Raw genomic sequence first — 21261 nt, forward strand, 5'->3', positions numbered from 1 at the left:
CTTGACCCCGGATAAGCGGTAGTGGATGGATGGATGGATGGATGGATGGATGGATGGATGGATGGATGGATGGATGGATGGATGGATGGATGGATGGATGGAAATGCTTTTCAAACATTAATTTTTACTTGAGACTTGATTCATGAAAAATCTTTTTTCTTTAGAACGATTTGTTTTTTCTTTTATTTGATAGAGACATCTGAAGAGTTGATATGAAATGTGGGAGGAAGGCAGGCAGCAAATGGCTGTGACCTGTGTCAACCACTAGAAACCTATACCATCAGTAGAGTGATGCTCTCACCACTCTACTATCTAGAGAAAAAAACACTCTTAAACTGAACTATTAGATTGGCTACGTTTTTCACTGAAGGGGAAAATTGGAATACATTCAGTCTCCTCTCTCTGAAGGTCATTGAGCAGGAATATCTCTGATTGTTAATGGACAATCACATCATGGGCAGGTAGTTTTGTTAGTTCCTTCAGAAGAGTGGCTTATGTTAGGTTTTTTTTCTTGTTGTTGCACTAAGTTTCATTCATTGTTCTGTTCTGTCCTCAAACTGCTCACTGAAAGAGTAAAAAAAACAACTCCCGGCTGTTCAGACAGAATATTTTTTCCAATTAAATACCACATGCATTAACATGTCTACTTTCCCCAATTCATTTATTTTCTTCTCTAGGCCCGTAAATACATAATGGATGCAATGGGTGACAAGTACACAGAAGGGGTGATGCTGGACTTGGAGAAGATGTGGGAAGAATCAGACCCACGAACACCTCTCATCTGCTTCCTGTCAATGGGCTCAGATCCAACTGATTCTATTATTGCACTGGGAAAGAAGCAAAAATTTGAGATCAGATATGTTTCAATGGGACAAGGACAGGAAGTCCATGCCCGCAAACTTCTGCAGCAGACCATGGCTAATGTGAGTCAGTAATATGAAGTTACTGTCTGTTGTCATAGCCTTGCTTGTTAAAATAGACAAGTGCTTCCTCAGGAATAGAAATGTTTTCAAGACTACATCATCACTTCGCAGTCTTTTATACTGATGATAACAATTTCTCTTCTGTGTCCCCTAGGGTGGCTGGGCCTTACTTCAGAACTGCCATCTTGGTCTGGACTTTATGGATGAGCTAATGGACACTGTGATGGAGACAGACTTTGTACATGAAAGCTTCCGCCTTTGGATGACGACTGAGGTTCACAGACACTTCCCCATTACCCTTCTACAGATGTCAATCAAGTTCACCAATGAGCCGCCACAGGGCCTCAAGGCAGGGCTTAAGAGGACATATGGAGGTTCGGCCACTTTGATTAAGTTTTAAAAGAACTAGTGAACTTCACATATTTGAGTTAAGAGAATGTGGTGTGTTCTTTTTAAGTATGGATGCCCACACATGCATGCTTATACATGTTCACACACATACACAGAAGCACATTCATTCATTCATTTCACGATGCATCAATGACCTCAGATGCATAATCCTTTTTAAATAAAAGTAATCAATAACTGAAAGGATGAGTGCATTTATGAGGGTAAAGGTGAAAAGATGATAAAAAATTATTGGCTGTTTTATTCAGTGAAAGCTGACACAGAGTTTCTGTTTTTATTCAAGCTTTAAAGAACATGAAGAAGAAAATTATTTAATATTCATAAGCCAGCTGTCTTTTCCTGACATATGGAATATGTGCAGCTCCTTGAGAGACTTAGAATACACTCATCCCCATCACTTGAATCCTTACTGTCAAATTGCATTTTTTTATATCAGGGAGAAAATTCACCCTTTTTTTCTGCAGTGTGTTCAGATTATATTTTTATTTAACCCATTTCTCAGAGGAACTTTTCCTATTATTTCAGGAATTGTTTTTACATTTCTCTTTGAAAGTGAATCATCTATATTTGGAAGAAACCAAACCTCACACTGACAGATCAGTCTAAGGTTATTAAATCAAACTTTATATTTCATATGGAGTTTTAACTCACTTCCCCAAACTGCTATCCAATTCAAACTCAAATTTCCAAAATATCACTAGACCTCAAGAGGAACCTTCTGTTAATTATGTCCTTGATCATTAAATACTGTACCTAATAAATACTGTACCTAATAAATACTGTACCTAATCATTGCTTGCGCATTTCTGGTTAGATGCAATCTGCATTTCATTGCTTTGTACCTGTGACATATGCAGTGACAATAAAGTTGAATCTAATCTAATCTAATCTAATCTAATCTAATCTAATCTAATCTAATCTAATCTAATCTAATCTAATCTAATCTAAACACATTTACGACACACATACATTCTGTATAATATTTTTCCTATATTTTGGCTTCCTTAGTAAGAGGTATAAGGTTTGAACTGAGTAGCATTTGCCGAGTGTTCAAAATACATTAAAATGCTGCTGCAACTCTTGAAACACAGCTACAAATGTTGACCTCATAAACTGATATGAGGATTTTGGTGAACCTTTTTTCAGCTTGTGTTTGTGTTCCTCAATAGGTATAAACCAGGATCATCTGGATGTCAGCAACATGGTTCAGTGGAAACCAATGCTGTATGGAGTGGCATTTCTCCACAGCACTGTACAAGAGAGGAGAAAATATGGACCTCTGGGATGGAACATCCCCTACGAGTTCAACCAGGCAGACTTTAATGCGACTGTCCAGTTTGTCCAGAATCACCTAGATGACATGGACATTAAAAAGGTAGAAGTGACAGTTTTAAGTACTTTACAAACTCCACATGTTCAAATAAATAAATGATACAAATAAATGGATTTACTGCATGATAGATTTTAACTGGGAGAAGAAGACTGGTTGTTACGTCTTAATCTCACAAAAGTATGTGTACTCTTTAAAAGTGCGTACACTAAATAAACCATAGAGTGTATTAAAAAAATATTAACTTTAGTTTTGTGTATAATCCTGTAAGTTCCAGGTAAGGTGTGTGTATGTGTGTGTGTGTGTGTGTGTGTGTGTGTGTGTGTGTGTGTGTGTGTGTGTGTGTGTGTGTGTGTGTGTGTGTGTGTGTGTGTGTGTGTGTGTGTGTGTATCTTAAAAAGGATATGGTTCTGTACATGCACAACAGTGTGTTATTTATTTAAAACATCTATTAAACTGAAAAAATAGACCTGCCTTTAGTGTACAGATTCTGATATATACAAAAACAAAGGATTTTCCTCATCAACATGCCAAACAGAAGGCATTGTTTGTGTACTGTTTCCTATCTTCTCACAACAACAACATATTCTTAAACTGCTTTTGCCAGTAGCCGTAAACATTTTCCTTATTTTTGTTGCTGTTGTGCTGTGTCTCTACCTTGTATGTCTTCAGGGTGTGTCATGGAACACGGTGCGATATATGATTGGAGAGATTCAATATGGTGGCCGCGTGACTGATGACTACGATAAGCGACTCCTGAACACTTTTGCCAAAGTGTGGTTCAGTGAAGACATGTTTGGACCATCCTTCAACTTCTACAAGGGCTACAACATCCCAAAATGCTCCAATGTGGACCAGTATCTCACGTATATCCAGGTGAATCTTATCTAGAAGGCTGATCAGCATCATCTAATCCTAACACCCTAAAAGTTGAGCAGCCGGTGGCCACAGCAGATTGATTGATTGATTGCATTCACAAAAATCTGGAAAGACCAGAGATGTTAACACTTTGAAACATTAAGATGGATAGAAATGAGAAATAAACTTAATTTTAATCGAGGGTCGTGACATGTCCCTGTCATGAAAGTTTCATAAAAGATGTCTGTGTAAGTTCTCAGTTATTCAGGTCAGGGTTATACAAAGCTGTTTAAATCAATCCACTGGACTGATTTAAACAGTCTGAGGACAAGCAAGAATCAAACCGCTGGTGTCCAGTCTTTAGACAGCTGCTCTACCTCTGAGCCACTGCCGTCCATACTTTTTTTATCCCATACTTTCTGGGTTTACTGTCTGATTAAGCAGTGTTCACTAAGAGGGACGAGCTGCAGGACAAACCTTAGATTTATTACATTATTAGGTCCCGCAAAGCAGTGATGTAATTAACAGTGTTTGTGTGTTCATTCGTTCGTCTGTCAACCAAATATATCTTCACAACTGTTGCAGATAGAAAGATGAAAGAAAAAAGGAGATGAAAATGAGATGGTGACCTTGACCTTGAGAAAACAGGGTCACGATCAAATCTCAACTTCTGTCCATTTTTTTGCACATATCTCAGGAACCGGATTAGATAAAAAGACGAAACAAAAGGCATTATGTTCAGGGAGGCAAGGGGATGAGAACTAGATCACAACCTTCACCTTGAAAAATCTAGGTCAAGTCAAATTTTCACTTTTATACCTTTTTAGGTGCACATCTCTGAAACCTGATGAGATATCACAAAACAAAAAGCAACATTTTCAGGAAGCCAGAAGCACAAAAATGTGATCTTCACCTTTTGAATACTAGGTCAATATCATACTCAATAGTACAATACAGAATTCATTTTTGCAACCATTATTAAAATTAGGTCAGGGTAAAATTTTGAATTCAGGGGTGTTGCAGTCTCTGACTGCCTTGTTTGGGTTTTGGTTGACATTATATCAAAAATATGTGGTTATAATGGAAGTGAATTGCGCCAAATTGGACACAAAGGTAACGATTGTAGATACATTAAATATCAACTAAATGTACACGTTTAGTCACAAAGGCACCTTGAAGATTAAGCTGCAACAATCTTCCAACCCTCCCTCCATCTGTCCTGCATGCTTATTGCTTCATGCCCGTTCAGCTCAATGATCCACTTGTAGCCTTCAGTCGAGGAGTTTAAGAAGCTTGGTCATCACTCCCCGTGGCCTCTACATTATACTATCTGCAGGGAGTGATTAAGGCCAGAGTTTAGACACCAAACCAAAGCTACTGCATGTTCTGTCGCTCTGATAAAAAACATTTTGGATGCAGGAATGTAGTAGTCTCTGATAAGCAATTCTATTGAGGATTTCATGTATACTTCCACATGTTTTTCACATGCATTTCTACATGTACTAATAGTTCTGCATGTTTCATGTAATGCTGCTATGTTAGCAAAACGATGAGCACTGACAACATTGAGTCTTGGATAGGGTTGAGCCAGGTACCCGTTTCACACGAGTTTCTGGTACGGATAACGCATTTTTGACGAGTACGAGCATGCTACAAGTAAAACTCGCCAATACTCGTGCTTGTTCATTCATTCATTCATTTTCCTGACCGCTTCATCCGCTTGCGCGGGTCACAGGCAGCCGGAGCCTATCCCAGCTGGCATAGCTGAAGGAAAATCCTCAGAACTGACTGTCTTCACGCTCTGTGATTGGCCAGTCACACACAGCGCCCGCCCCTCCCTACAGACACATCAGACATCACTGCAGGGTGTCGCTGCTCCACTCTCGTACACACACACAGACTTTAACTAATCTCTCTGTTAGTGGCTTCGCTCTAGCTAACTTTGCTATCCTTAGGTTTTCTTCAGTTTGCCTCTATTTTGGTCTGTTTAAGGTTACTTGGTGAACTTGTTTCTTGTTTTGTTTTGTTGCACGTACGTGGTGTATTTGAGAGATGAAAACTGCTCATGTCGCATCGCTCACAACCTCTACTCCATCGTTTGTTTTATTTACCTGCTTGCTCTTAATAAATGTAATAATCAATAAATTCCTACTCTACTCTTACACTTTCTCACTTCAGTTCAAGTTAATAATTTATGTACTGTATAGATATTTTAAATGTTGTGTAGCGCGCGCACACACACAACACACACCCCAGACACACATACTTGTTCTCTATCTATTTCTCTCTTTCTCCCTCTAACACAGTCCCTCAGTCACCCACACCTGCACAAACACACACACTCAAACACACACACTTTAATAAACTGTGTCTAACTGTAAAAAAAAAATGGCAAGAACATAAAGTGTAAAAAATAAATAAAAAATAATTGAAATAAAAATAGTTTGATCATAAGAATTTAAAAAAATTTAAAAAGGAAAAAAAATTAAATATAGTAAGTAAATATTCATTCATACACTTGAGAGTATTCATGTTCTGAGTTCATAAAAAACTTGTTCTGTTAATAGTTCTCTTACTTTTGTGATCAAAAACATTGATTTGAATCTCAATTTTGAGGCTGTTCTTTAAATAGTTTTGAAATAAACAATCAATATAGCAACTTCTGATCAATCCATGTTAATTTCAGACTTAAAGTAATGTACAGATTTAAGCCCCACCCAATTCCAGTCAAACCACACCCTCTTCTGGTTTAAGTCCCGCCCATTCCAAGTACAGATACGGATACAGATAATTTAGATGGTTGAACAGATACAGAAACAGATAGTGGTGTACTCGCTTATTTCTAGTCTTGGAGTAAATAGACAGACACCCTGTGTGATTTAGTTTTTTTTAATATGCAGGCCTACTTATTTTGCTGCATAGTCTGTATGATTTATCGTGCGTTTGACTGCTTAACTGGTGGGTTTGTGTGTGTTTGCTCTGTATCCCTGTGTGTCATGTCTGGGGGCAGTTCCTGAGCTACTTTCATTAAAGCTTGTTACATTATGATGGATGCTCAGGCCTGCCAGGCTCAGCAAGCTTATTTTTCAGCACCACCTCTCAAATAGAGAATGACTCGGAGAACACACACACACAGACACACACACAAACACACACACAACAACAAACAAAAACATTCAAACACGCACACATGCTCTGGGCACAAAAATGTGCACAAATAGTCACACATTATCTATGTACATAGGCAGCTACACAACAAAACACATTGTGTTCCTGTATGTTCTTCTCTCTATAGATTCAATGCAAACCGACAGGAACACAGTTAAAACTCCCTAAGAGGAAATAAATGACCACAGCGGCACAGAGACTGTGCTCACTCCAATGTCCTCTGGGACTTCTTTGTCACGGCTTTGTATTTTTGTCTTTGTAGTAGTGGGGCCCTCTGATGTTTGAATAGACAGGTTGATGGGTGTTTGAGGAATAAACTAAGCATTTTGCAATATTTTTGCTTACATCCTTTGAAAGAAAACATTTTTGGCAACCAATCTAGATTTATGTAATGCGCACTGATACCCCTGATGTCTTCAACTGGAAAATGTCTTTGAACAAATCGAAGCAACAGAGATTTAACTTTTCACCCTTTAGTCAACAGATTTTCAACGCCTTGCCTTAGATTCAAATTTACTGAATAGGATAACTGTGGTCCTGTTTTAAATTATTTAAAATATATTTCTTCACATTTAGTTTATTAGTGAAGTAGTTCATTCATGTAGTCATTCATCATAGCTTATCCAAAATCCGGGTCACGTGTCAGCTGGAGCCTATTGCAGCCAACTGTGGCCAAGAGGTAAGGTACAACCTGGACAAGTCATGGTTTTTTTTGCCCCACCTACTCAAGTTCAAACTCATACCTACTGACAATTTTGGAGTGAGCAGGTCACCTAAATTTCATTGTTCTGTTTGGAGGCTAGAGGAAGCCAGACAACCCAGAGAGAACCCACACACCCACGGGGGGGAACATGCAAGACTCCACACAGGTGTAATTGAACCAAAGACCAGTTGCCGTGAGGCAACAGCACTACCCACTGCACCACCGTGCAGCCCAGCAGTTGTTCAGTCTTAGTAAATTGTATTTTTCAGTTCATCTAAGCTGAGAAGAAATAACTGCTCATGACACCAGCGTCAACATTATTATTTGTATTCTGAGCAACTTGAAAATTGATGTCGACTGTAGAGCTTCCAACAGAGAGCGCAGGGACAAGCAGTCAAGTGAAGCATAAAAAAAGTTGTTTGCTGCATTTATTGTTTTAATCAACATTCACTATGGCGAGACAAGAGGAGACTAGGCAGACAGATCAAAGGTCAAAGGTCCTAAGTAATTGGTGGACACAGTAATTATGCGCATTCAAATCTGTGTGACCTCTGAGATGTTGTAGATTCACACATTCATACTTATTCCTATTGGTGCATTGGTGAACAACAAAGTGTATATGTCTTGTTTTGATTCCTGTCCATCATTATGATCACACACACACACACACACACACACACACACACACACACACACACACACACACACACACACACAAGCACACACACACACACACACACACACACACATCCATATCACAGATAGCCTTCACCATCAAGAATGGAGCTCAGATCCCAGGAGAAGAGCCTGTGGTTGATGTCACTGTCAGAGAAATACACCTTTGAAGCAGGAGGGATGGCAAGAGCCTCCCATGGTACACCATTATCACACCGTTCTTCACTAGAAGGTGTGAAGGAAACAGTTGGCTGTGTATTCTGTACTTTGGCTTAGAACAGTGAGCAGTGAAAGACTTTTAAAACTGAGGAGAAAAGACACATGGATCATTACACATTGCTGGAAACAGTAACACCCGTGAGCATTAACCTTTTTCTGACAGCTTAACTCAAGGTGAGAAGCAGCTCGGATTTGACACCAGGGCCCTCCACTTGTGAGGTGGGGGAAACTCTCTTGAGGGAGCAAAATAGTCATTGTTTTCTGAAAATATTTTCACTAATACCCTAGTTTTTTGTTATTTTTCAGGGTCTGCCAGCTTATGACACTCCAGAGGTTTTTGGACTCCACCCGAATGCAGACATAACTTACCAGAGTAAGCTGGCAAAGGATGTACTGGACACCATCCTCAGTATTCAGCCTAAAGACAGCTCCTCAGGTGGAGGGGAAACTAGGGAAGCTGTGGTGTACAGACTGGCCAATGACATTCTAGAGAAACTGCCTGTTGACTACGTACCCTTTGAGGTAAGTGTGTGTGTGTGTGTGTGTGTGTGTGTGTGTGTGTGTGTGTGTGTGTGTGTGTGTGTGTGTGTGTGTGTGTGTGTGTGTGTGTGTGTGTGTGTGTGTGAGTGTGCGTGCGTGCGTGCGTGCGTGTGTAGGTGCTTACACCATGTTTAGCCTGAGGGGTGTATTTGTGTGTGTCTGCTTGAAAAGGTGATAGACTGAAAGAAAAGTGGACTGGGAATAGAGGAGGTGTGAATGCAGCTTGATTCTGTAAGCTTTTTTCTATTTTTGCTTTTCTCTCCTTTTTGGGACAGAGAAGAAAGTGAGGTGAGGGTGTGACTTTTCTGAGGATATGTATATTACTTATTGTTTTTGTCACACCATGTGCTTATCACTTCCTTCTCTCCCTGCTGTCTGTCAATGCAATTCTTGGAAGTTTGATAATACCTAATCTATATTATACTATACCAATACTCTACCTTGTCCGTAGGTATTAGTGTGTGCATGCATGGTTGTTTGTATTACATGGGGCCTGCAATGAGCTGCCCCCAAGGTGGACAAGATGATTGTGATAATCTTGTTTACAAGAAGAAGGCTGAAGGATGTTCTATCTGTGCGGGCTCATGTGACAGGCCCTTTAGTATTTAATCCTTAGCGTTAGCAGCTGCAGGTATTAACAAGTGGTTTCTAATGAATTAGAGTTGCAAATGAACATATGCATAGTATAAGTTTGATTCATAGCAATCCTTATTAAAGATACAGAATGTACAGTTAATGTGTCTATAGTCAATATATTGATTCTTGATATACAGTATATTGGTACATTTAAATTAATTACAACTGGTGAGCTTAAATTGATAATATTAAAAAATCAATATTTTTTAATTTGCTAAAAGGTCATTCAGGTGCTGCAACAAACTGGTGATTTATCCAGTGAGGACCCAGCCTCTGCCCGTAGTCAGCTGGCATAAATGATCATGAATCATTATGCTTACAGATTATGCTTTCATGAATTATAAATATTCTTATTTGACTGGATGATATGTAACCAGGTGAGAGAACGTCTACAGAAGATGGGTCCTTTCCAGCCCATGAACATATTCCTGCGTCAAGAGGTTGATCGCATGCAGAGAGTCATAGTTCTGGTCCGAAACACCTTGACAGATCTGAAGCTGGCCATCGATGGAACCATAATCATGAGCGAGAATCTGCGTGATGCCCTTGATTGCATGTATGATGCACGCATTCCTGCTCGCTGGAAGAAGGTATGTAGAATTACCTTGAATTGAACCAAACTTATTTCTAGATTTTGCATGTGGAAGTTCTGAAGAATCTCAAATTTCATGGATTTAAAATCATCATCAGGCAATTAAATGCGCTTCATTTCCTGTTTAGCTTCTGCTCTGCTATTACATTGAAGTTTATTCTGTTGTATGTTATATTATCAGCTTTATAATTTTTTGATTTCTCTTTTTATACTTCATGAAGGAAAAAAGGAGCATTCCTTAAAAGTAATTCTATTCCCTTCAGTGAAGAATAGCAAGCCAATTAAAAGACCCTTGAAATGAAAATAAATATATTTTAAAGATCTGTTTATAGATGTGCAAGTGTCTTTTCTTTGACATTATGTCTTGTCCATGAATAAATCAGTGGTTTATTTATTTCTCTGGGCGCATCATAGACCATCTTTTTTTAATTAGTGTTGTCCTTTTTATCCCCACTTACACTCCTTCACTCCATTTATATATTTAAACATTTTAACCACAGCACTCAGATCCTTTTGAATACAACTCTTATTCTAACTAACTTAGTTCACAAATGAGATGAGCAATAGATAATAAGAATGTAGTTTGTACATTTATTATGGGATTATTTTTGTGGCTTTCAAGCTGTTCTCTCACAAGCATATCAGTACAATCGTTTTGACTAGAATCCTGGCTTGGGATTTCTACCCGCAGCACAATGTTCTTTTACGTTTCTTCATTTCTTTCTATTTGCCTCCAGTGCTCCTGTGTTTTTGCTGCTTGCGCTAATCTGTTTATCTTCTTGTTTCAAATTCCATCTCTTCTCATGCCGAGCAGTGATTCACAAAAGTTTTTTCATTTCTCCCTGTGGTCCTCTCCTCTGATCCAGGTGGATGACAGTTATTGTGTTTGGTTGTGATATTTTGTTCAAGTTGTTGTCTTTTCCTGTTTTTTTAGGCATCGTGGGCCTCCAGCACCCTGGGGTTCTGGTTCACAGAGCTGCTTGAGCGGAACCGGCAGTTCCAGTCGTGGATCTTTGAAGGGAGGCCGAACTACTTCTGGATGACAGGCTTCTTTAATCCTCAGGGCTTCCTGACAGCTATGAGACAGGTACACACGACAATGTTGTACCTTCCTATTTACAACCGGAGCGAGGACCAGATGGCAGGCGGCAGGACGAGCAGACAGACGGCCACAATCAAACACACACACACACATACACACACAGGGTTGAGATCTATCTATCTATCTATCTATCTATCTATCTATCTATCTATCTATCTATCTATCTATATATACACACACACACACACACACACACACACACACACATATATATATATATATATATATATATATATATATATATATATATATATATATATATATATATATATATATATATATATATATATATATATATATATATACAGAGTCTGACACTCCTTGTTTAATAGTCAGTGTACTGTGGAAACATGGAACCACAAGAGAACAGGCTTTGCAGTGACACGAGAAAGATATTAAATAACTACTGTATTTCCCAAAATCTCTATTTTCCATGACAATTACTTGGTGATCCAAATATGTTTATAAAAGTGAAAAGGAAAATGAGCCAATGCAGAGTTCAGATGTTTTCACATCCAACAAATGAATGTACAATTTGTATAGCAGATGTACAAACCTGACATCATTGCTAAATGACTGTTGTCTAGTTCAGCTCTTTCCTTTCCTGTTGCATGCTGAGAGACAGAACATATTGTTGATTCAGACATTAAGTGCTTTGCTGAGATCTGTTGGGCCACTGAGTCGGGTCCTATATATAGCCATCATTTTCTCCTGCCAAGTGGACAGTACTCTGCTTTCTCGGGAGAAGTACTGCTTTAATTGTATTTGCCCTTATCACTTCCTTTTAGTTTTTCCCACTTAATGGTTTTCTGTTGGTGGTCCTCTAAAAAAGAGGATGAAATGATTGAAACAATTTTCACATTTCATTAATTTATTGCACTCACTGGTAGTGTGTTTTGCTCATTTCGAGTCATATTCCATTTATTTCCTTTTTGTTGGCTAAGCAAACTATTCGATTGATGGTGTACTTGTCTGTCCTTCAGTGATTATTTCTACCATTACAGCGTTGTTATCAATTTTTAAAAAAAATTTTTTGCAAAGAAACAGTTGGAAAACATAGATTTGTCTGCTTCTGGTTCTGTCTCTGTACTTGTAGGAAATCACACGGGCCAACAAAGGCTGGGCTTTGGACCGAATGATACTTTGCAATGAGGTGACCAAGTGGATGAAAGATGACATCACCCAGCCCCCGGCAGAGGGGGTGTACATATATGGCCTCTACCTTGAGGGAGCCGGTTGGGACCGCCGCAACTGCAAACTCATTGACTCCAAGCCCAAAGTTCTCTTCGAGGTGATGCCTGTGATTCGAATGTACGCCGAGAACAATGGTGAGATTTTCTTATTTGAGATTTTTTTCTAATTTGTGAAGTAAAAATCAACAAAATGGATTTTGATGATGTGTCACAGGTGAAATCTCTCATCTGACAATGAAAGTGCTGTACTCTGTCTTTTCTAATCAGGTTCAATCTTGCTCGTCTTTGTCAGCCTCAGTCTCAATTTTTCTCTCCTCAACATCCCACAGAGTCACTCAGAATGAATGGATGTAACATTTAAATGTCAAGCAGTCCAAGTAGCGCTGGGAATATATGATGAGCAGTATTTGGCTCTGTGTTTGTTCTGGGTAATATCAGACTACATTCAGTCAGGCAGCGGCGACACAGGCCTCGGTGTATGCTTGTGAGTGAGGCTGCCTGGGAAATAAACTAATGATCCAATGAGACGTGTAATGCGCTCTGGTTACACAAAGTCCCCTCTCAGTAACGAGACGGCTGCCTGCTGGAGAGAGATTGTTGTGGATGAATGAAAGTGCGGACCATGTATGAGTATGCGAGTCATACTAGACTTGTGTGTGTCGTATATGTGAGAGTCAACTTAATTGGGACTTCTTTTGATGAGCCTCGTCCGTGTGTTATGTCTCTGACGACAGAGTCACAAAGGTTTTTGTGTGTTAATGAAAAGGATTCCTGCCATTTGACCTACTGGATGCCTTGGAAATATCCGAAGAAGCACTCCTGCCCATTGTCACTTCCTAACTAATGATGAAGATGTTGAATAACTGTTCCACTAGGTTATTTGGCCTTTTTTACAGACTATGGGTAACAACATCGATTTGTTTCATTGGCTGCTTGTAATTCTGAGACTGATGGGGCAATTTTGATTGCAATTATTTGTTTGTAGTTTTCAAAAGCAGCATTTTTTTATTTTTCTGTGCTGCAGGTGTGAAGGATTCCCGCCTCTACTCTTGCCCGATATACAAGAAACCCGTCAGGAGTGACATGAATTACATTGGAGCTGTAGAGCTGAAGACTTCACTTCCTCCAGAACACTGGATCTTACGGGGCGTGGCCCTTCTCTGTGATGTTAAATGATAGCTTCAGGGTGGAAAGCATTGAACTACAAGGTTGGATGTTAACTGTTGTCTTCCAGTCACTGGCTACATAATGTATCCATGAATCATGTAGATGGAAGAACAATAACAGCAGTATTTACTCCTACAACTGTAGCAATAAATATCCTTACAGTTGTATTTATTTGTCCTTTGAAAACCAAGATTTAACAAAAAGTCACCCAAGATGAGATGACATATCTTTCCAGCTGCACAACAGAATTTCAAAGCAAGGATGATCCACGTCCTACATGTGGAAACTGAACGATTCATTCATTCATTCATTCATTCATTCATTCATTCATTCATTCATTTTCAACCACTTCATCTGGCGGGTCGCGGGGAGCTGGAGCTGGACATCATCAAGTCACCTAAAGTTTACTGTAATTTTACAGCTTCACAAAGTTTCAGTTTTCAGTTTTGATTGATAGAGACTATCATTTCGGTGTGTGGAATATATTTTTAAATCTCATTTATCCTTTCAAAGGTGAACAATAGAGGATAAGTGTTGACTACTCCAAACCAAAGGGGGGCACCACATTCTCAGAGTAACCACTTACTGCTATTGACAGCACTACTAGCTAATTAGCTCTAACTAGTTATTCTTGCATTTATTGGTTTGAATTCGCAAAGTGAACACTCCACACTTGTCTGATATCATGTATCCAATACTGACTGCATACCAAAAATGTTTTTGAATCAATTTATACTGCATAACATAAATAAACAGTCTGTTATTTTAGTCCTCTAATTTCACGTTGCAAGTACAAAACACTCAGAAACTGAAGTGCATAGAAATAGAAATTATATTTTTACAAAGAAAAAAAAAGATTTTTCTTACGAAACCATCGTATGATACATTTCTAAAGCTACCCAATACCAGAATCAAAATTTGACTACTATCTATTTCTCCTCAGCATATGGACAGTTAGTGCTTTGGATTAGGACCTTTGAGTCATTCGGATAGTTTGAAGACAAGGAAAACAGCACAAAAGTGATTTGCAGTGGCTCCTGCCACTATAACAATAAAGCTATTCATGCAAGCAAAGAAGGAGAAAGGGCACGGGAGGTCAAAAACTAATTAGTACCTGCCTCTGTTCCTGTCAAGTAATTGTGTCTTTTGAGTAACAAGGTGGTTTCATGGGATAGAATGAGCCAGAGCTAGCAGATTACTGTGCAAACTTCAGATGATATCTCTGCAAGAATATGTGTTTTTGGTGCATTTCTTCATATTAAGTTGGTAATTGTAGTAAATGGATAGTTCAACAATTACTTTTAGGTAATGTACATATTACACCTTTAATATGAAACAAGTGCACATCACAGAACACTCCAGTCCTCCACAGAACCTTGCAAAGGAATAATAGCATTTACTAGAACTGAAATACATAGAAATTTTAATGGGGTTTTTACAAAAAAAACAATGGCATCAAAACATTAAAACACTTTTTTAGTAATATTTTATTTTATTATAAAACCATCAAACCATACATATTCAAAAGCTACCCTGTACATATCTGGGCTCAGGTTTTCCAAATCTTAACACTCACCCTAAAATAACTGCCTTATTTCTGTATGGCTCAGATCGGATCCTTTCATCCTGACTTGAAGAACATCAACAACCTGATTTCCTGTAGTTAGATGGCATTGACAGAGTAATGTCATAATGACTTGATATAATATTCCTGTCTTAGCAATAAGTGAAGATTAGATGATTAAGGTGATACCTACTGGGACACTTGGCCCTCCACAAATAAATCTTTTTGCTATTTTCCTTATATGGACTGTCTACAAAATTACATCCAGGACTTTGAACGTCTAACAAGGTTGATGGAATTACAGTATGTACACATGATATGTGGCTGTTTGTTAGCTGGCTGTGTGTTGTTAAAAAAGGTCAAAGTTCTTCAACAATTGTCATGAAGCCTAGAAGATTTGTCCTCCTTTATTGTGTTTTACCTGTGGCTTCTCTTTCATTTAATTTCTATGTATAACACTAAAATGTTGTTTATTACCATTGTTCACTCTGCAATTCTTGCGTATTGGGTGTCAAAATTGTTGTCACACTTGTTGTCTGTTTTAATTGTAAATCAATGCACATATAAAATGTACTGTGTCCTTTTTAACTGAATGACAAGTATTATCAGATGGATTTCAACCTGGCCACCAAATAAGTGTTAATGAAAAAGTGAATGCTGCAACCTTCCGTAAGAAATAACAAATAATATTTTTTATTGTTATCAAAATGCTAATTTATACCATCTCTGACTGCACAGCTACTCTGGCTTTCCTGGATCCGACACTCAAATTACAACATGTTTTTAGGGTTCTTGCCTACTTGCTGTACATGCTACACTTATATTTACATAAGTGACACAATTAATAATATAGCTGTGGCATAGGTACCTTGCAATGCAATATTCAAATCAAATCTGATGCCTTCCTGCTTCACATGTCATTGTTGTAATGAGATGATCAAATCATAATCCTAAATAATTCTGGTGTAAATGAAGCATTGTCTGAACTGGTCTTATGTCATTACATTCCCTTGGGACAGTGAGCGGGTCATCTCTGTGTGCACAAAGTAGGTCTTGAGCTCTCCTTTGCCCTTGACATTGATAATGCCTCGACAAGAGCACATGTAGCCCAGCGCCAGGAGGATGTGACTCGTCTCCTCTGTCACCTACAGGGAGAACCACATGCTTATGGTTTAGTACAGTATTACCATGTTTGCTATCAAAACATTCAGCTTCTCAAGGAATATACTTCCAGGACCTATTAGTTAAATAAATTGTTAAATAAACTGTTTTTCAACTCCATTGTAATAAGAAAGTTTAATAAACAAAAAAATTCTGTATGTATAGTGGACATAATGTCTAAACCCTAACCTTAAGATTAATTTCACACAAAATTTGTGAAGTTACAGTTGCTGCCTCTGTAAGACATCAAGGCCTCATCAATTGTCAAAGCTTGAACATTTTAACTGAAAAGACAATGAAAAAATATGTCCAGTGTTGGTTTGAAACAACTAGAAAACATTAATGAAACAAATAATATCCTCACAACCTTGAAATAATTTCACATTGGTAAAGTATTAACAAAAACTAATGTCAATCTTGTAATGTGGATGAATGCAGAGAGCTCTGTCAAATGTGTAGACACTAAATCTCTGACAGCTGAATGAGTCGGTCCACTAATTCCATTCCGAACCTTTATTTTCTGACCAAAACATTATAAAATATAAAGAAATGGCTCATCAACAAATCCCTTTATTACCTGTATTTTTCCTAGAACTCCAGTGCTGTCCATCCTGCTGGCTACATTCACTGTGTTTCCCCAGATGTCATACTGTGGCTTCTGCGCTCCAATGACTCCAGCTATTACTGGACCATAGTTAATACCTGACAAAAGATATCGAGCAATCTGTAAGATGTTGGATATATCTATAACAATGTTGCTGAATTACTTTATAACTCAGATTCTCATTTCCCCATCTGAATGGGAAATTTTATCTGCATGGCATGCTTGTAATGTGAACTGCTTCTCAAACATTTTACTTGGTAAAGGTGAAACAAACAAAAAAACACATTACAAAACAACAGTTGAATTAGGTTGCTAATTATTTATCAATGCATGTTCAGAGGATGCATTTCTCATCCATCAGATGGCTGCTTTCAGATAAAGCTTTTCACAAGATTCAGGACAGGAAGTGAAGTGGATGCTCAGTACAAGTGAACTCTTTCCTCCAGAGATGTCTTCTAAAGAGCCTCTGGAGCCTTTTAGAACACCAAGCTGACACTGGGGCTCTCTGCACTCTGCTTTCTGAGTCAATATCCAGATTGCTGTAAATAGCAATCTACAGGGGTGTGCAAGTAGCACGCTCAAGCGCTGCAGCGCTTTGTCTGGTCCATGCAGGTCAGGATTTCTCCCTCTTTGTGTTGAGGCTCATCTGCCAGCAGCAGGGTTGTAGTCTCTCTCTCCCTTTCTCACGCACATACAAACACATGTTGCTGTGTTAATACTGCCCCATGCTGTGATCTTCATTGACAAGCTGAAGGTATTGAACTCTGACCGTTATCCCACGCAGGGACCTGCCAGCTTCTCATCAATTCCCCCTCGATAGTCAGTCTTTTTCTTCTCTGCCCCTTACGTAGTGTTGTTCTTATCTCTGTCTTGCTGCTAACATGGATTTTATTTTCTTGTCATACAGCCATATATGAGTCTCTGTACAGTATACTTGCAGCTATACTATACTACAGATAGATTGTATGAAAAGATTACATGTTGTGCAAGATAGACAGAACATACAGTCAGCCCACATCCGAACCAATTTCTTTAAGTGAACTATGTTCAATATTAAAATTCAAGATATGTAATTTAAAATATACCTCTCAATAGACTGGAAACGAAAATTGTTCTGCTCATATGTTATCAAATGTATTTGCTGCATGTCACATCGGAAAATGACAAAGTCTCTTCTCTTCTGCTGAGTTATAGTATTTGGAGCCCTTCATATTTTCTAATCTCATTATTTAACCAAAATGCAAAATTTTAAGATGAGTCAGATCTTTATAAGGGGTAAATCATGCATTAGTGAACTCTCATACTACTTTGCTTTAAATGTCGCTTTCGTGTGTAACTCACCAACTCTGAGTTTGAAGTCATTGAACGAGTGTTTGTTGATGACATCCAGCTTCCCCACTAAGGCGAATGCAAACTCCACCATGGTGCCGATGTGCATGTACTGCCTGTCATGCTCCTGGGCAGCGTCGAGGGCAACCAGTGACATAGGAACACAACTGTTTTACTGAAGTCACAAAAAGTTGTGAGGTCACTTCAAAAAATTGCTGAATATTTGGTGAACCTACCTGTGATGTGTACTCAAGGCCAGGGGATGCATTCAGCCCAGTAGCAGCCATATATGTGCTGCCAATGGTCTTGATCTTTTCCACGCCACTGAATTTAGGTTTGGACAGCAGCTGCACCCACATTCCATATGACAAGAAAAACATATGAGAATGAATTTGTGACTGAAGGCATGACAAACAAAAAGCAATATGCATTGAATAGATCTTACATTTCATGCAGACACTACGACATAAGCCACATAGCTCCCAATATTGCGCTATTCTTTGTCTTTCTTGGTACATGTGTAAGATGTTGTGATGATAATTTACCTCATCAAAATCAGCAATGATTTCATTGAGGAGCCTTAAACACTCTAATCCTTCTTTGTTGACATCAGATTCAGTGTAGAACTCTTTAAAGTCTGGAATGGAGGCAAACATGACGCACACCAAGTCATAGGACTGGTGATACAAATCCTATGAGACGATAAACAGAGACCAAATATAGATGTTAATTCTGGATAGATTCAAAACCATCACCGTAAAACTCATAAACCTCAGGATGAAATGAGGATGCTCCATGTTGTATCTAATATTGTTTCAGAGTTTTCTCTGAATATTTTCAGCTTAAAAACATTTGCCAATATTCTACAATAAAAACATCAGTGAAAACACAGAAGCACATGAATAATAAGAATGCAAATCACCCGGACTACCATCTACATAAAAGTGACTTCAAAATATATTAGACCAGCAGCTTTTTCCTGGATCCTGTTCAAGTACAACAATAAAGTAATTTGCTGACTCTTCATGGAGAGATTTTTTTGCAAAAGTGAAAGTCCTGTTTAAAACTTGCATAACCTTGAGGGCCGTGCCCATAATGTGTACAATTTTAAATCTCACACTCACCGTGTGTGGGAAGCACTCGGGTGATAAAAGATGAGTTAGAGAGAAGCAAGGAAGCAAGGCAAGCAAGGAAGTTCATCTTTGATTTGTCTTTCCCAATGTTTTTGTCATCATTACAGTTGATTGATCACTCCAAGGCTAGTGCCAGATCATTTAAAAGGTTGTGATTATGGCGTAAATGACGTTGGAATTTTAAAATAGCAACAGCTTAGTTTTGGAATCTATTCTCTGCTAACCCTGGCCAAACCCTGAAACACCTATGATTAAAATATCTTAGCAGTGCAAAACCATTCTGTTTCAGTGGATTAGATAAAAGTAATAGAAACTCATAATGGAAATAAAACTATTTATATATTTCAGACCAAATATATTGTCTTGAATCTTAGCTAATCTTTGAAGCTTATATGATCTCTCACAGGAGCTGAAGAATTAATGTAATCAATCCTGGAACACAGCCACTGGATTGCAAGACCTAATTGAAACAATAACACATCCGCCCTGCATCCACTTATCAAAACAGAACTGACATGAGCCCTCATAATCTTAATGCAAATGTAAATATAGCCAACCTCGTTCTTCCAGTTGCGTGCCAGGAAATGTTCAGCAACATGTGCTGGCAGGACGTTCTCCAACAACACCCGGTTGAGGTTCTCCATTGTTTCAATCTCCTCACACTCCTTCTTGAACTTGTTCTTCCAGAGAAAGTCTAACCTACAGTAATATTCATTCTGTTACAGGAGGACACAGAGGTGAAGAGTCTGAAGGTACAGCTGTACACATTTCTCAGTCACAGAGACAAAATAGAAATAGCTACAAGTGTTGAGTCCACCGAGGCTTAAAGACAGAAAAGACAAGGAGACACTGAAATGTGTGGCATGCACTAAACTCACATCTCCATGAAACTAACAGGTAAGGATCAGTCTTTTATCATAAGGCTGCTCCTTATGATAAAACTGATTAGAAGATGATGAAGACAAATTTATAAGATGATCTAACGAAAGAAAAAGATTCAGCAGAGAAAGATGGTATAACAACTATAATTGTTGCAGAGAAAAAGAAAAGAATGTGTGACTGAGCAGATATTAATAAACGGTGTCTATTATTACAGACCTTTGCACAGGGCTCCTTTTCATTGACTTCTGTAATTTGTCTACAGCAAAAACATCTATTATCCACTCAACGTAAATCTGATTAATATTCATGTCTGGGTTTGTGGCGCTATCAAAATTCAGCAGCACTAATCAGTAGGAAGCATCCAATTGCAATTTAAACATGTTTGTGAGAAATAATGCCTCAAATGTTCAAACTCCCACTGGGAATTTATACTGTGTGAACAGTCATGGGAAACAGTCCTTTTCATATCTATTTATATCACAATAAATAATGCATAGTAATGCACAGAGCACATATGTTAATGTGGTGAGATACCAAATACGTCTCCACAGGCCACGCTAATAATATTGCATAATTTGAATGTTTAGCACCAGCTTAGCAGTGGCAGGGGAAGAATGCAGTGAAAGATGTTCACACCTGTATGTTTCCTCATCTAGTCGGTTTGGTTTTTCCCCCATGAGGGGAAGAAGCCGCTCTGTTCCTTCAGCAGATGGATCAGCTCTGGGGAAGGGCTGCAGCCAATTTAAAGATAAGCTGATATAAAAGAAAAAAAATCTTCCTCTGTCAATGTTCTCTCTCTCTACTGTGACCCCATCCTGCATTCAAGTCTGCTGTTGACCAGACAGTGTGTCTGCACACCCACATGTGCACTGAAGGAAAATATAATCAAATATATTCTCAGGTTTTGTATTTACTTTGTATTTCACCTAATAATGTTATAGCTAAATACATTGTGTAATGGGCGTCCACCGTTTAGCGGCGGACGCCGGCTGTGTAATTTGTTTGGCTCTTTGTTGAAGGTGGAGACACTGGAGACTGGTACGGGAGACTGACACTGGAGACTGACACTGGAGA

General features: G+C 38.6%; 2 protein-coding genes across 2 annotated transcripts in view; one reads left to right on the forward strand and one right to left on the reverse strand.

The window, feature by feature from the left end:
• dnah5 (dynein, axonemal, heavy chain 5) overlaps positions 1-14788 on the forward strand; it is a 94861-nt gene extending 80073 nt beyond the window's left edge. Inside the window, exons 80-88 of the mRNA XM_068323518.1 lie at positions 678-923; positions 1078-1297; positions 2501-2706; positions 3334-3537; positions 8591-8806; positions 9838-10050; positions 10987-11139; positions 12251-12482; positions 13372-14788. Of these exons, the coding sequence (XP_068179619.1) occupies positions 678-923; positions 1078-1297; positions 2501-2706; positions 3334-3537; positions 8591-8806; positions 9838-10050; positions 10987-11139; positions 12251-12482; positions 13372-13523 (1842 nt within the window). The 3' untranslated portion in view covers positions 13524-14788. The remainder of the gene's footprint in view (positions 1-677; positions 924-1077; positions 1298-2500; positions 2707-3333; positions 3538-8590; positions 8807-9837; positions 10051-10986; positions 11140-12250; positions 12483-13371) is intronic.
• A 132-nt stretch (positions 14789-14920) lies between these two features.
• The window catches only part of adcy2a (adenylate cyclase 2a), a 60570-nt gene continuing 54229 nt past the window's right edge, over positions 14921-21261 (reverse strand). Inside the window, exons 20-25 of the mRNA XM_068323519.1 lie at positions 19863-20021; positions 18718-18864; positions 18409-18519; positions 18185-18299; positions 16817-16941; positions 14921-16223 (exon numbers count right to left, since the gene is read on the reverse strand). Coding sequence (XP_068179620.1) covers positions 16071-16223; positions 16817-16941; positions 18185-18299; positions 18409-18519; positions 18718-18864; positions 19863-20021 — 810 coding nt within the window. The 3' untranslated portion in view covers positions 14921-16070. The remainder of the gene's footprint in view (positions 16224-16816; positions 16942-18184; positions 18300-18408; positions 18520-18717; positions 18865-19862; positions 20022-21261) is intronic.

This window comes from Antennarius striatus, chromosome 9 (assembly GCF_040054535.1).
Source record: "Antennarius striatus isolate MH-2024 chromosome 9, ASM4005453v1, whole genome shotgun sequence".
Taxonomy (NCBI): domain Eukaryota; kingdom Metazoa; phylum Chordata; class Actinopteri; order Lophiiformes; family Antennariidae; genus Antennarius; species Antennarius striatus.